At 54.9% G+C, this 15,180-nt stretch overlaps 2 protein-coding genes across 4 annotated transcripts in view; both read left to right on the top strand.

Annotated features, from left to right (window-relative positions):
* The first annotated feature begins 2,103 nt into the window (after positions 1-2,103).
* LOC115768893 (L-asparaginase) lies at positions 2,104-4,844 on the top strand. 3 transcript variants are annotated; one of them, XM_030713605.1, is made up of 5 exons: positions 2,104-2,135; positions 2,369-2,717; positions 2,789-3,024; positions 3,096-3,845; positions 3,902-4,844. In XM_030713605.1, the coding sequence occupies exons 2-5, from the start codon at positions 2,474-2,476 to the stop codon at positions 4,616-4,618; spliced, it is 1,947 nt and encodes a 648-aa protein (XP_030569465.1). In that variant the 5' UTR covers positions 2,104-2,135; positions 2,369-2,473; the 3' UTR covers positions 4,619-4,844. The 3 variants fall into 3 exon arrangements, with proteins under 3 accessions (XP_030569465.1, XP_030569467.1, XP_030569466.1); XM_030713607.1 differs by lacking the exon at positions 2,104-2,135 and adding an exon at positions 2,174-2,250; XM_030713606.1 differs by lacking the exon at positions 2,104-2,135 and having other exon boundaries at positions 2,320-2,717.
* A 986-nt stretch (positions 4,845-5,830) lies between these two features.
* LOC115768888 (protein lava lamp) overlaps positions 5,831-15,180 on the top strand; it is a 9,626-nt gene continuing 276 nt past the window's right edge. Inside the window, exons 1-7 of the mRNA XM_030713599.1 lie at positions 5,831-5,968; positions 6,030-8,747; positions 8,823-10,967; positions 11,242-13,816; positions 13,870-14,023; positions 14,762-14,958; positions 15,021-15,180. The exon at positions 15,021-15,180 is cut by the window's right edge and continues 276 nt beyond it. Of these exons, the coding sequence (XP_030569459.1) occupies positions 5,831-5,968; positions 6,030-8,747; positions 8,823-10,967; positions 11,242-13,816; positions 13,870-14,023; positions 14,762-14,958; positions 15,021-15,148 (8,055 nt within the window). The 3' untranslated portion in view covers positions 15,149-15,180. The remainder of the gene's footprint in view (positions 5,969-6,029; positions 8,748-8,822; positions 10,968-11,241; positions 13,817-13,869; positions 14,024-14,761; positions 14,959-15,020) is intronic.

The following is a 15,180-nucleotide window of genomic DNA, read 5'->3' as shown; positions in this document are numbered from 1 at the left end:
CTGCTGACAACAAATTAATCGAAAAGTGTGCACATAAATTTATCGAAAAACTTATTAGCTTCTGATATGCTGAAAATATCAGAAAGTGATTTGTCAAAAAGTGTGTACATCAGATATTCAGAGAATAAACATGACATGTTCAGAATTTCGATGCATATAGAAACCCATTTGTAAGAAGAACCATCTATAGAGTCAATCGAAATGATTGACAAGTGTGCACATACAGTTTTTTTTTTCTTTAAATAGAAATCGAAAGAAAAAATAACTGACTTATCGAACAGTGTGCACATATGCATGGAACATGGCAGTTAAAACACAAGCTATTGAAAGCATATTAAATGTAAACATTTTTGTTGTCTAAAAAGATAACTGCTTTAAGAAGTCGCCTAGCTTCAAGACAATCATAAGTGTGACATTTCAAATGTACATTAATCAAATTGGTATTTCACCTGAAGCAGCGACGGCCAACTTGTGGGCTAGCACAACAGATCCATCTTGGAAACTGTCTTGGCCCGCCCCATGCCTCAATTATATCAATTCGCCTTGAGCCAGGCAGCGCGACATGTGTCCCGCAGCCAAGGAGCCCGACTAGGAGACACCCTGTACCCAGCGCCGAGCTGTCATATTCGAATATTCTTGCAGGCTTCAATAATCTAAGAGAAGGTGATTTATTCTGGTTATGTGTTTATTAAATGTGAGCATTTATTACATTTCAGGCCTCTTGCGCTTAACAGCTCATTTATCGATATATATCGATATTCAAGAAATAGGTGGCAATATCTATCCTTAACCGATAGCTATCGATGTTTAGGAAATATGTGGCAATATCGATAAGGAAAGTTTCAAGTCTTTATCCTTTGCATCAAGTCGACTCTTGATACTCTATATCGAGGCATCTTTTCAGGTCTCTTGCTCTTAATAGCTCATTTATCGATATTTATCGATATTCAAGAAAAAGGTGGCAATATCGATAAATAAAGTTTCAAGTCCTTATAAACTAGACTCTTAATATCCTATATCGAGGCCTCGCTCTGCCCGTTACATGCACATGCATTCCACCAGCCCCTCCCCCTCTATTGGGGCCATTTTCAGTGGATGCAGGGTATTAAAGGAGTATCATTTGCAACTTTAAGTTGCCTTAGCTCGCAATTGCAGTTGCCGTTTCTATGGCCCTTATTGAAAGTGTCATTAGGCGAAAGTTACTGCAGCAGTAACAGTTGCAGTAGCAGTAGAAACAGCAGCAGCAGCAGCAGCAGCAGCTGGTGGGGTTATTATCCCAGTTTTCCCAGCATTAAGCTGTTGTTAGGGGTGTTCGATAAATTTCGATAGTCCAATAAACATATATCGAAATCATGTTAAATATTTTAAGGAATTCAAGCTAAAAGAATTCGTCTGAGATTGATTTTTTGTCTGGTCAAATTTAACTAAAATATTGTTGTTAGCGGGCCATGAATACCCCTACTTGTGACTTTCTTTTTTTCTTTGTAGACTAGACAAGCCGCTTGCGCAAATTGATGTTTGCGCAAGCCAATTGCTCATTTTTTTCTTTTCTATTTGCAAACATTTGTTTAAATTTTTGCAATTTTCTTCAAAAAAATTGATCTAATAAATTGAATATCTTAATATAAATAAATATAAAAAAAACGGGATGATCTAATTACTTTTTTTTTATTTATTAATATATTTTTTTTTCTTCTGATTAAATTTTAATTTTATAAATAAATTCCTTAAAATAAACAAAAAAAAAATGTAGTTAAGAAAATTGAGCTCTTCACAAACCGAACCGTGAATCGAACCGGCGACAATTTAAATGCACAAGTCTTGTAGCTTGCACAAACAGCGTGTTGCGCAAACGAATTGCGTAGCACAGGGCCGCCCGAAACATCCGTTAGATTTCAAACGGAATTTCACCACGCTCCAAGCAACAGTTCCAGTCTACACACGAGCAGCTTAGTCAAGTTGCGCACCACTTGAATGCGCCCGGTTGGCCACACTGGCAACAGTGCTGCCAGACTGTTGGATGCATATAAATGGCCGTCTAATGCATTACGCAATGGCAACGCTGGCAAATAGTTGTACACACACACACGCACACGCACACGCACAGAGGGGCACTTACACACACATGTGCGCAAGTAAATATGTATATTTTTAAACAAATATCAAATATGTAAATAACTGTGTGCATTTATCTGTATCAGATATTGCTTTTTTTAATTTGCATGGCCAACGCAATTAAAAATATCGCAAGTGCGTTCGAACTAAGCCGTTAGATTGATAACAAATTGTTTAAACACCTGCACACACGCACAGACACACACACACACACACACGCCGGGCTTGTAATGTATTTTTTAATATTTATTAGTTCGCAGAAGTCGCTTTGCATTGCACAGATCTGTGCTGTGATTAGTTGACGCATTCGGACGAAACGGTTAATTCTTGACCCCAAATTGACCCCCAGACCTGCAATATGTCCACCAACTGTGATCAGGACGACGGCATGGCCAGCTCGCAGCCCCCGGGCATCAGCATCAAGCTGGCGGCGGCAACGACGCCGGATCAATCGGTGCCCGCCTCGCCCAGCTATCAGACGCCAGCGATGCGTCGGAACGTGAGCGCCGGCAATCTGATGCTCGCCGCCGAGGCGAAGGAGGCGCGCGTCCGTGTCATCTATACGGGCGGCACCATTGGCATGATGCGCAACGAGCGACACGGTAGCTGCACCCACTTGCCCAACTCTCCCCAACTCTCTCTAATCTTTCGCTCTTGCCACGCTCGCTTGCAGTGCTGGCGCCCATACCGAACGCCCTGGTCCGGCTCATACGCAAGTATCCCAATATACATGATGAGGATTATGCACAGCGGCATTTTGGCGCCGGGGCATCGCTGGCGCCGCTTGTGCTGCCCTTTGTCCAGGGCGAATCGCGACGCGTCATCTACCAGGTGACGGAATATTCGCCGCTGCTCGACTCCAGCAACATGACCATGGACGATTGGGCGCGCATAGCCAAGGATATCTATGTGAGTGTACAGCTAGCTCGACTGGCAAATACCCTGTAAACGTAAACAGCTCTCATTCTAACCGTTGGCAGCAATCGTACGAGTTCTTTGATGGCTTTGTGGTGCTCCATGGCACGGATACGCTGTCGTATACGGCGTCGGCGCTGTCGTTTATGCTGGAGAATCTGGGCAAGACGGTGATCATAACGGGCTCACAGCTGCCGATCTTTGAGACGCGCACCGACGGCAAGGACAACTTCACGTCCGCCCTGATCATTGCCGGCAACTATGTGATACCGGAGGTGTGCATCTTCTTTGGCAACAAGCTGCTCCGTGGCAATCGCACGGTCAAGGTTAGCTCCAATTCGCTGGACGCCTTCGATTCACCAAATGTGCCGCCGCTGGCGCAAATCGGCATCAGCGTCAATGTTGACTATCGTCTGATCTTTCGACCGTGCAGCGTGGAGCGTTTCTGTGTGCATTCGCAGCTGGACGAGAATGTGGGACTGTTGCGCATCTTTCCCAGCATATCGCTGGCCACGTTTCGCGCCTTTCTAGCGCCGCCGATGCGCGGCGTGGTGCTGCAATCTTTCGGCTCCGGCAACATGCCCTCAAATCGCAAGGATCTCATCGACGAGCTGCGCGCCGCCGCCGAACGCGGCGTCATCATCATCAACTGCACCCAGTGCCCGAACGGCTCCGTTGCCGAGATCTATGACACCGGCAAGGTGCTCTTCGATGTCGGCGTCATACCCGGCTACGATATGACGCCGGAGGCGGCGCTCACCAAGCTGGCCTACGTCATCGGCAAGTCGGACTGGTCGCTTCAAGTGAAGAAGCAGGTGAGTCATGCGAATCTCTGACGCATCCGCCCAGCTAATCCCTGTATATGTCACAGATGATGCAGGCGAATTTGCGCGGCGAACTGACCTCCGTTGCGGCGCACACGATGAAGGATTACGACCTGGTCGATGCTGTGGCACGCTCGCTGCATCTGTCCTCGCCGCAGGAGCTGGACCAGCTGGGCGCCACCTTGTTTCCGGCCATGATCAATGCGGCCGTCTTCGAGGGCGATCTCAAGAAGCTCAATAACCTAAAGGCATACGGCGCCGATCTGTCGGGCACCAATCATGACCAGCGCACCGCACTGCATCTGGCCTGCCAGCTGGGCGACACGGATATCGTGCGGCATCTGCTGCAGAACGGCGTCTCCGTGCACATACGTGATCTGTGCGAGCGTACACCGCTCCAGGAGGCGGTTGCCAGCGACAATCACGAGATCATCCAGCTGCTCATCAGCTGTGGCGCCCATTTGACCGGCTCCTCGCGTGCCGTTGGCGAGCAGCTGTGCGCCGCTGCTGCACGTGGCGCACTCCGACGGCTGCAATCGTTTCAGCTGGCCGGCGCCGATCTGTGCCTGGCCGATCCCTCGGGCCGCACCGCACTGCATGTGGCCGCCCTGCATGGCTTTGTCGATCTGGTGCACTACCTCCTGCCCTACAGGGAGAATGGCGAGCTTAAGGATATGCTCGGTCTGACGCCGTTGGACTATGCCCAGCGCGGTGGTCATCCGGAAATTGTGCGTCTGCTCGAAACGGCGCTGCCGGATGCCTAAAGTGCCGGACAGCAGCCTTTCCCTGCGGCCGGTTTACTTAAATTTACCTCATCTAGCTATCTCTTTCTCTCACATTGTGCGTACCTGGAGCTGTCTAGTCCAGTTTTTGTTGTTCCTACATGTGCAATAGCTTTTTTTATGTGCATTTTATATATTCAGCGTGTGTATTAACGGGAATTCTCATGTACTCGAAATAAACGGTTATTAATCAAGTGCGATATATATGCCGATTATCAGTTCGATAACGATTAATTTTCAAATATCACAAAGTATCGATAAATGCCGCGGGCTACTTTTCAAGCTCTTGTCAATGGTTTCTTCTTGATATTCCCAAAAATGTATAGATAAATAATTTCTAATCCTGTTGTTCCTACATGTGCGATAGTTTTTTTTTTATTTAAATTTTATATATATAAGCGACAATTTTTCTCTTAAAATAGTTCCTTCTATACGCTCGGAGATATCTCCTTTAATATAAATAAACTTCAAACTCTTAAATTCATTAAAATCAGTCAGAGTCAACCAAAAACCAACACAAACAAATAAGTGAGTACATGAAACGATTAGTTATGCGACTTAATCGATACTATCGCATTAAACAACACTGTATCGTTATCGATGTGGTGAGAACAGCCCTGTAATTGCAATGCAAGGGCAGTAACAACGACTTTGAAGCCCTGGTGTTTAAGTTTTTTTTTGTTAGCATTGCTTAATTACAATTGGTAAATGAATTTTCAATGAAATGCGGTGCACAAATTGTTATTAATTGTGGCAGGAAATCGAGTTGCCTATGCAAATAACGTACGACCGACTGTGTGTGTGTGTGTGTGCGTGCGTGCGTGCGTGTCTGTGCCTGTGTGTGTAGCATAGCTAGACAGATGTACACACACGTACGCACACGCACGCACACAACGAAGAAGTGCACACGTCAGTGCCACGAAATCTGGCCCAAAAATTTGCCAACGGCCTGAAATTGAATTAAATATATATTTTATATATTGACTACATGTCCTCTCACCATTGCAGTCAATGTCGATAGCTAGCAGGACGAACCTCACGAAACACACACGACGACATTGGATATATCCCCGCCGGAGATAGCCAGTGCAGCTTCCTATTTTTTTTTTTTTTTTGTTGTTTTCCCCTCTGGCTTTTTTTGTTGTTGTTGTTTTTGTTTTTAAGTGCATTTAGCTAGTTGCCTTTTTGTTTGTGATGCCCGGGCACAGGGGCACGGCGGAGCCGGAGGATGCCGATGATAGCAGCTCCACGGATTTATCACTTGGCCAGGCAACAACTGGCGGCGGCAAGGCACGCCTGGACAGCCTGCGCGAGAATCTGTTCAAGCAGCAGGTAAGCAACAGCTGTCCCTCTATGCTACTCTTCTATTCATGCCGGACTCTACTCTGCACAGGAACGTCTCACGGCGTTGCGTGAGCGCGCGCTGCGCAAGTCCGAGGATGGCTCGGCTCCAAGCAAGTCCAGCCTAAGCGATTCTATGGAATCTGTCAAGTCGCTGGGCCACAAACTGACCATGCTGAAGGGCTCGCCCGGCCAGCAGCAGCAGCAGCTGCTGTCCGGCCTGGCGGCACAGGATGCATCCACGCCGCTGGCCACGCCCACCAAGGCTGGCGACCAGCTGGAGTACAGCGGCAGCGAGAAGCTGCAAATGCTGAATCAGCGCACCGAACAGAATCGTGCGCTGCTTGAGCAGCGCAAACGTGACATGGCCAAGTCGCTGCAGTCCGTCAAGACGGGCCTCCGGCAGAGCACCAGCAGCGAGTTGGGCTCCTCGATGAGCGATCTGCGCGCCGCGGCAGCAGCGCCCGTGTCGCGGCATCGTTCCGCGGCCGATCTGCAGCAACAGCAGGCGGCACAGGCGCAGACACAGCCGGCCAGCGAGGAGGGTCGCCTGAAGCTGCTCAAGAACAAGATGAAGCTGATCGAGATGAAGCAGGGCCGCAAGGAGCAGGAGTTGCAGCAGGAGCTGCACGAGCTGCGCCACGAACTGGCACAGCGCGAACAGCACATACAACAGCTGGAGGCAAGCGAACGCCCGCTGGCCGAGCAGGAGAACGGGCGCCTTCACGCCGAGATCGAGCAGCTGCGCGCCCGCAACGCCGAGCTGGAGCACAGCAGCGATATGCTAGAGACGCTGCGTCTCGAGTTGCACAGCGCACGCGAGCAACTGCTCGAGCAGCAGCAGCAGCAGGATCAGAGGCCGGTCTCAGACTCAACCGATGCGCAGGTCAACGTGGAGCTGGCCAAGCAGCTGCAGGAGCTGCAGCAACAATTGCTGGAGCTGCGCAGCAGCAGTCACGAGGAGCAGGAGCAGGTGTCCAGTCAGGCAGGCAGCAGCGAAACGCAGCGCCTGGCCGAGCTGGAGGCGACCATCGAGGCGCAAAACGAGCAGCTGGCGGAGAAGACCACCGAGCTGAATGTGCTCAATGTCAATCTGCGCGTGCTCGAGGAGCGGCTCGCCCAGAGCGTCAAGAGCAAGCCCCTGTTCCTGGACGAGGAACCGGCCAGCGAGCAGCTGCAGCAGCAGCAGCTCAAGCAGAAGCTGGACGAGTGCAACAAGAGCAACATCAAGCTGAAGCTCAAGTGCAAGCAAGCCGAGAAGCAGCTGCAGCAGCTCCAGAGCCAGGATGCGCAGCAGCAGCTGCTGCGCTTGACAGCTGAGAATGAGCAGCTGCAGCAGCGCATTACGGTGCTCGAGGATGAGAAGGGCCAGTGGCAGCTGGCCCATGTCGAAGAGGAACAGCTGGAGCCGGAGCAGCTGGCGAGCAAAGCCACGCCCACAGCTGGCCAAAGCGAGACTATACGCCTGCTGGAGGAGCAAAAGGAGGAGCTGCAACAGGCGCTGGCAGCGCTGCAAATGGGCAGCGCCGCGGCACGCGTCGAGTCCGAGCTGAGCGAGGTGCAGCTAGAGGAGCAGCTGTCGCAGCGCGTGCAACAGCTGGAGGCGGAGGCGAACGAGCAGCGCCAACAGCTGCAGACGCTGCAATCCGAGAAGGAGGCGCTGGACAAAAAGCTCAGCCACTACATCAACGAGAACATGGAGCTGCTGGACAAGCTGGAGAAGCTCAGCTCCTCCAGCTCCGCGGAGTCCATTGAGATTGTCGAACGACCCACAGACAGACGCTTCAGCCAACGTCCGGGTGATCCGGCTGCCGTTGCAGATGTAGCCGGAGCCGGAGCTGCAACTGATGCTGAAGCTGGACAACAGACAGCCGCTGCGCCCGCCCGGCTGCCCAGCTTTGTGAGCGAGCTGACCCAAACGGATCTGGTGGCAGCGCCCGAGCTGGAGGTCAACGAGAGTCTCGCCCAGCTGCGCAACGAAAGCGACGAACTGCTCCAGAAGATTGAGCTCTTCACCAGCGAGCGGCGCGAGGTGCTCGCCAAAATGGAGCAGCTGCAGGCGCAGAATGTCCAGCTCCAAGCCCAGCTGCAGGCGTCGCAGGAGCAGCAGCAGGCGGCCCAGGAGCAGCAGCAGGCGGCCCAGGAGCAGCGGCGGGCGGCCCAGGAGCAACTGCAGTCGGATCGTGCCCAACTGAAGGCGGCGCAGGAGCAGCTGCAGGCGGAGAATGGCTCGCTGCAGGCACAGCTGGAGGAACTGCAGCGGGATAAGCAACAGCTCTCGCTGCAGCTCAGCGAGAAATCGAATCTCTCGCAGGAGCTGAGCTCCATGCAGCGCTCCTCGGAGGTGGTCGCCGCCCTCGACTGCGGCGCAGACGGCGCCGCGCTCTTTGACAAATGCGAACGTTCCCTGTCGAAGCTCAGCTCCGAGCTGGAGGCCTATCGCAAGGCCAACGATCGCAATGCCAAGCTGAACGTGTCCAAGAAACTGGCCAAGGAGGCCAAGAATGTGCACAGCCAGCTCTCGGAGTTGTTGCACAAGGTGAAGGAGGCCAGCACCGCGGTGGAGACGGTCACCGTCGTCGAGACCGTTGTCGCCGTCACCGCGCCCAATGGCAAAGCTCTCGCGGAATACGAGCAGCTGAACGCACAGAATGCCGAGCTAAAGGCCACGCTGGCGGCGCTCCAGGCGGAGCTGGCCGAGCTGCGCGACAGCTGCGAGCCGACGGAGCTGTCCAAACGGGCAATAGGCCACAAGCTTGAGGAGGACTGGGTGTGGGAGCAGGAGAAGGAGCAGGAGAAGGAACAGGAGAAGGAACAGGAGAGGGAGCGGGAGAGGGAGCAGGAGAAGGAAAAGGAAAGGGAGCGAGAGCTGGAACGGGAATCCCTCATGGCGGAGCAGGAACAGCAGCTGGCCCAGCTGCAGTCGATCATCGCGGAGTTGCGCGCCGGCGAGACGGAGCACCTGCAGCTTATAGCCAGCCAGAGCGCAGAGCTGGTGCAGCTGCAGCTGCAGGCGGAGCAGTTCGATCAGTCGCTGAACAAAAGCGAAATGGCATACGAGAAGCACATGGAGCAGCAGCAGCGGCTGCGCCGCGAGCTGCAGTCGCGCATCGAGACGCTGGAGGGGGAGCAGAGCATACTGCAGGCCCTGGTCGCCGAGCAGAAGCAGCAGCTGATCGAGAGCTACAGCGAGAGCGAATACGAGACGAACCTGAAGCTGCTGGAGCTGCAGCAGTGCCAGCAGGAGCTGGAGCAGAGCGAGACGCGCAACAAGGAGCTGCGCGAGAAACTGAAGAAATATGCTTTGAATCTGAAGAAGCGGCAGGTGGAGCACACGGAGCTGCAGGAACAGCTGCACAGGGAGCAGGCAACCACGACGGAGCTGCGCGAGCAAGTGCAGCGCCAGCAAGCGGAGCTGGAGCAGGCGCAGCAACTGGCCGAGCAGGCACAGCAACAGGCCGAGCAGGCACAGCAACAGGCGGAGCAGGCACAGCAACAGATGCAGCAGGCCCAGCTGGACAGCAAGGAGCTGCAGCAGCAGCTGCTCAAGCAACAGCCCAAGCTGGCCAAGCTCAAGGAGGAGGTGGAGCGGCTTCAGGTCGAGCTGCAGAATACGGTGCACGCTAACACGGCGCTGCGCCAGGAGAGCTACCAGCTGGAGCTCTCGCTCGCCGAGCAGACTAGCAACGAGGAGCTGCGCCGCCAGCTGGAGCAGAAATCGGTCAAGTTCGACAAGTCCAAGGAGGTTATCAAGCAGCGCAACGCCACCATCCAGAGCCTGCAACGGGAGCTGGCCGAGCTGCGCGCCCAACTGCAGGCCCAGCCCGAGGAGACGGAGGCGGATCTGGAGCAGCAAGCGCAGCAGAAGGCGCAGGAGGAGTCGCTGCACTTGCTCAAACTGCAGCTGCAGCAGCTGCAGGCACAGAACGTTCAGCTCACGGAGGACAAGCTTAACTTTGAGCTGGCCTACGGCCGGCTGGAGACATTGCACGCGGGCATCGAGCTCAAGCTGCAGCAGGATCAATCCTACATCGAGACGCTGGAGGCACAAAATGCGGATCTGCAGAGCAAGTGCGCAGCACTGGAGGATAAGGCCGCGGTGCTGCAGGCGCACGAGCTCAGCGCCAAGGAGCAGCGGCAGCAGCTCGAGCAACAGCTGCAGCAGCTGGAAACGGAGCGGGCGGAGCACGAGGCGAAGCTGGACGCACGCCTGCAGCAGCTGACGGAGCGCGAGCAGAGCCAAAGCCGGCAGCTGCAGCTGCTCGGCAGCGAGGCGCAGGTGGCGCGCGAACAAATGCTGGCGCTCCAGGCCGCGCACGACGCGCTGCTGGCGCGGCACAAGCAACAGACGCAGCAGATGCAACAGCTCGAGACGGAGCGCAAGCAGCTGGCCAGCAGCGGGGAGCAGGAGTTACAGGAGCTGCGCACGCAGCTGGAGACGCGCAACCAGGAGCTGCAGCGCCAGCGCCAGGTCTACGACGCCAAGCTGGCGGCCAAGGCCAGCGAGCTGGACGAGCTCGAGTGTGATCTGAGCGCTCACATGGAGCGCGCCAATGCGCAGACGCGTGAGCTTACCCAGCAACTGGAGCGTGCCCAGGAGCAGCTGCAGCAGCGCGACGAGCAGCTGGCCAACCTCAACGTGGACCTCAGCGAGCTGGAGCGCGAGCGGCTGCTCGAGCATCAGGAGCTGCGTGAGGTACAGCAGCTGCGCTTGCAGTCCAACCAGGAGTTGCGGGCGCTGCAGCAACAGATCGCCGAGCTGGGCACGCACAACCAAACCGACGATCAGGTTGAAATCGAGACGGAGACGAATCGCCTCGTCGAGAAGCTGGCCGAGATCGATAAGCAAACCGAGCTGCTCACACGCCACCAGCCAGCTCCAGCTCCAGTTCCGGCTTCAGCGGCAGCTGACGATTGGATGGCCTGGTCACGACCTGATCCTGTCCCAGTTCCTGCTCCTGGTCCTGGCCAAATGGCGCTCACGGAGCAGGTATGTAGCTGAAAAATGAAAGAGTGCTCCCTCCTGCCCTTAAACAGCCCCATTTTATGGGAATAGCCTCGTTTAGCTTGGCTGCTTCAAGTCTGATTTATCCGAAGTGGGCTAATACGGGCGGGTATCCAGAAACTGAATCCACATCCCAAGTTTCGTGCAACTAGCTCGAATAGTTCTCGAGTTATGCTTGAAGAAACAAAGTCTAAAAATCCCCCCTTCCCCTTCCGACTGCCCTTACTTTAGCTGGAACTAATTAGATTTATTTTCGCAGAATGTGCCATTGCCCGCGCCCGCCATGTTCTTTGGTGGCGACGTGGCGGCAGCGCCCTCGCCCTTCGATGAGATTGTTGCCCAACCGTTGAGGATGAGCACACAGAATGTGGGCGTGGCACAGCGTGAGTCGAACGAAGCGAGCATCGAGAAACTGCAGCGCAATGTGTCCGACCTGGAGAAGCACGCCAAGGAGCTAGAGACGCAGCTGCTGGCGCGCAACCAGGCGCTGGCCGAGCACGAGGAGCGACGCGTCCAACTGGAGCGCGCGCTGGCCGAACGCGAACAGGAGCTGGCCCAGCTGCGCGCCGCGGCCGAGGAACGCGAACGCCTGGCGGCCATCGAGCAGCTAATACAGCCAACGGCTGGCGCGGCTGTGGCGCCCTCTCTGGACATGTTCTTTGGCGGCGAGACGGTGCCAGATGCAGCCGTTGCCAGCTTCCAGCAGGAGCTGGGTCTGCCGCAGAGCGAGCCCGTTGTGGAGCCCCCGATTGTGCCAAAGAAGGCGTATCTCTGTCAGCCAGAGCAGGAGGAGCAGGCGCAGCAGCCGGCCAGCGACTGGCCTGTGGACGTGGACGAGGATCCGTGGGCCAATGCAGGAGCCGAGCAGCAGCTGACAGATGCCACCGCAGCGCTGCACGCGCGCATCGAGGAGCTGGAGGCGCAGAAGGCGAAGCTGCAGACGAAGACTGCGAAGCTGATGAAGTGCGTCAAGGAGTACCGCAGCAAGGAGCAGCAGGAGCAGGCGCGCAAGGACAACAACAACGACCTGGACGGCGCCATCATCGACGAGCTGAAGCTGCAGCTGCAGCTGCAGGAAACGCGTCAGGCCAAGACCGAGGAGCTGCTCCAGCAGCAAACGCTCGAAAAGGAGAAGCTAGTGAAGCGCATCGATGTGCTCACCGCCGGCAACGAACGCATGGCCGAGCTAAAGGAGCGCCAGGACCGCGAGGTGCAGATGTATCAGACGCGCATACGTGAGCTCCAGCAGAAGCTGCAGCAGCTCGAGAGCTGGGATGAGGTGGCAGCCACGCCCACTGCGCCGACCAGCGGCGACGATGCGGCAGCGGCGGCAGCAGCGCGTGCGACCATTGAGAAACTGCAGGCCGAGAACCAGGAGCTGAACAGCGAGTGCCAGGAGCTGAACAGCGAATGCCAGGAGCTGTTGGCACAGCTGCAGCAGGAGAAGCAGCGGGCGCAGCGCGAACAGGAACAGCTGCAGGCACAGCTAGAGGCACACGATCAGCAGGCGGAGCAGGTGAAGCAGCAGGCGGAGCTCGAGAAGCAGCTGGCGGAGCAGGTTAAGCAGCAGGCGGAGCAGCAAGTGGAGCAGAAGGTAGAGCAGATAAAGCAACAGGCGGAGCAAGAGAAGCACCAAGTGGAGCTCGAGAAGCAGCAGGCGGAGCAGGAGAGACAACAGGCGGAGCACGAAAAGCATCAGGCGGAGCAGGAGTGCCAGCAGCTGCAGCTGCAGCTGGCCGAGCTCAGAGCCAAGCAGCTGGAGCTGCCGGCGATGGTAACGGCGCCGCCAGCGACTGCACCCAGTGATGAGAGCCGGGCTCTGCTGCAGGAAAAGGAATCAGAAATTGTGCATCTCAAGCAGCGCATCGAGGAGCTGATGCGCGAGGATCAGACCGAAAAGCTGGTGCTGGAGATTCTAACCAAGAACCAGGAGCTGCAGCTGCTGCGCATGCAGGTCAAGCAACTGGAGGAGGACAAGCTGGAGCAGCAGCAGCAGGCCAACCAGGCCAATCAGGCAGCTGTGCCCGTGGAGGAGCTGGAACAGCTGCGTCGGCAATGCGAACAGCAGCAGCAGGAGAAGTCCGACATGGAGGAGGAGCTGCGCGTGCTCAACAATCATGTGCTCAACAGCCTGGAGCTGGAGGACAAAATGAAGCAAGCCGTGCTCGAGCTGGACACCAAAACGATTGAGATAACCGAACTCCGCAAAACCCTAGACCAGCTCCAGCAAAAGGAGGTGCAACAGGTGCAGCCCCAGCCTGATATCGGCGCACTGAACAAGCAGTGGGAGGCGCTGGTGGAGCAAAAGTGCAGCGAGGTGGCCAGCATTTGGCAGGAGCATCTGGCGCAACGCGAGGCCGACTACGAGGCGAAGATCGAACAGCTGAAGGCGGCAACAGCATCCCCGCCAGAAACAACGGAGCAGCTGGCACCAGCACCAGCACCAGTAGACGCCACGACGACGGACGTCGGCGAGATGCTGCTAAAGATGCAGCGGGCGCTCGAGACGCAGGAAATGGAGATCGTGACATTAAAGGAACAGCTGGCCATACGTTCCGCTGAATATGCACGTCTCGCCTCACAGTACGATCCCTTCCGGCTGCAGAATACGCTCGGCGGCAATCCGAGCGGACCGACGGGCAGCGGATCGGATTCGCTCGGACCCGCGGGAGAGTATGTGCCCAAATCGGATCTGGACTATGCGCTCATGATGCTGCATCAGCGCGATATGCGCGTCGAGGAGATGATCGTTGAGCTGGTGCAGCTGCTCGAGGAGCGCGATCATCTGCAGCTCAAGCTCTCGGACACGCTGCGCCAACTGGAGGCCGAGCGCAGTAAGTCCTGCCCAAACACAGCTCGACATCGACTAATCCCTTTTAATTTCCAGCTGGCGCACCCTTCTCCAACTCGCCGGCGGCAGCGACGACGACGACGACGACGACGGCCTTGGTCAGCCCCAACCAGCTGAGCGTCAGCAGCAGCAGCAGCGGCGCCGATCTCGCCGTGTCCCCAGCTGCCAGCGGCAGCGATCTGAAGCAGAAGTAAGTTCCGAATGATTGACTTGGAACTTCCAAGTGCCAGTCAATCTCTTGAACTGCATCTCTGAGTATTTGCATAAGCGAACCCAAAAGGATTACCCTAAACGTATTCCGGTGCTCCGCCAGGTAGTCATCTTGGCCCGGTACTCTCTACTCTCCACATCAATGAACCTTCCTCGATGATGTCTCAGTCCCAAGTATTCATCTTTGCTGCATATGAAGATCTTTTACAAGCCAAGCTCTTCAATCTTAACTGTTCCAAATGTAAGGAAATGAGCCTTCTCAATTGGTTTCCTACATCCGGGATAGATTACCAAGCTGATGAACTAGGTCTCCCTATTGATCATAAGCTTAGGAATCATAATCTTGGCCAGAATTGTTTTCGGTTTCATCAAAGGAGTTCGACAATCCGACAAAAATCTTTCATATATCTATGCTAGAGTATGCCTCATGCATCTGAGCAACACAATATTCCATTCATCAGGACGCAATTGAATCTGTGCAGCAACAATTCAATTGGGATACTCCTACTCCTCCAGACTTCTCTGATGATTCATCTTCCTTCCTTAATTAATCGTAGAACCATGCTGGTTCTGCTTCTCCATCCTTCGCTCACCTTTATCGATGCCCTGCAAGAATCATTCCAAGTTCTCTATGATGATTATCTTCTGCTCGGAGTCTTCTCTTCCTCTAATAAAGTCATCTATTCTAAGACTAATAGCCATGTATTGCTTCCTCTAGATTGGCCGAGCTGCAAACGGTGAAGCATTCCAAGGACAAGGCAATTGTGGACGAGCGCGAGCAGCGTCTGCAGCAGATGATTCAGCTGCAGCGTGACATGGCGAAGGCAGCGCCAGCAACAGGAGCAGCTGCAGCAGCTGGCACGGCTCCAGCTCTGCCTACTCCTACTCCTTCTGCTCAGCTCGATGTCGATCCAAGTAGGTGGCATTCTTTGGATTCATCTAAATATGCATATTAATTGTTTTATAATTCTCGCCAGCTCAACCTGCGCTGCGCTCCCCTTCCATGCTGCTTATGGACTGGATATTGGGCAATAACAAGAGCGAGGACGAGGCGACGCCCGGCCCATCCCAGCCGCAGCCGTCGCATCCGCCGGCGAGCAACTAGCAGCTCGCCAAGCGTCGCCAGCGTTGCGCCCA

Source organism: Drosophila novamexicana, unplaced genomic scaffold (genome assembly GCF_003285875.2).
Source record: "Drosophila novamexicana strain 15010-1031.04,08,12 unplaced genomic scaffold, DnovRS2.1 tig00002068-arrow-arrow-pilon, whole genome shotgun sequence".
In the NCBI taxonomy this organism is placed as follows: Eukaryota; Metazoa; Arthropoda; class Insecta; order Diptera; family Drosophilidae; genus Drosophila; species Drosophila novamexicana.
The sequence above is the reverse complement of the archived record's forward strand: the minus strand, read 5'-3'. Positions and strand labels throughout refer to the sequence as shown.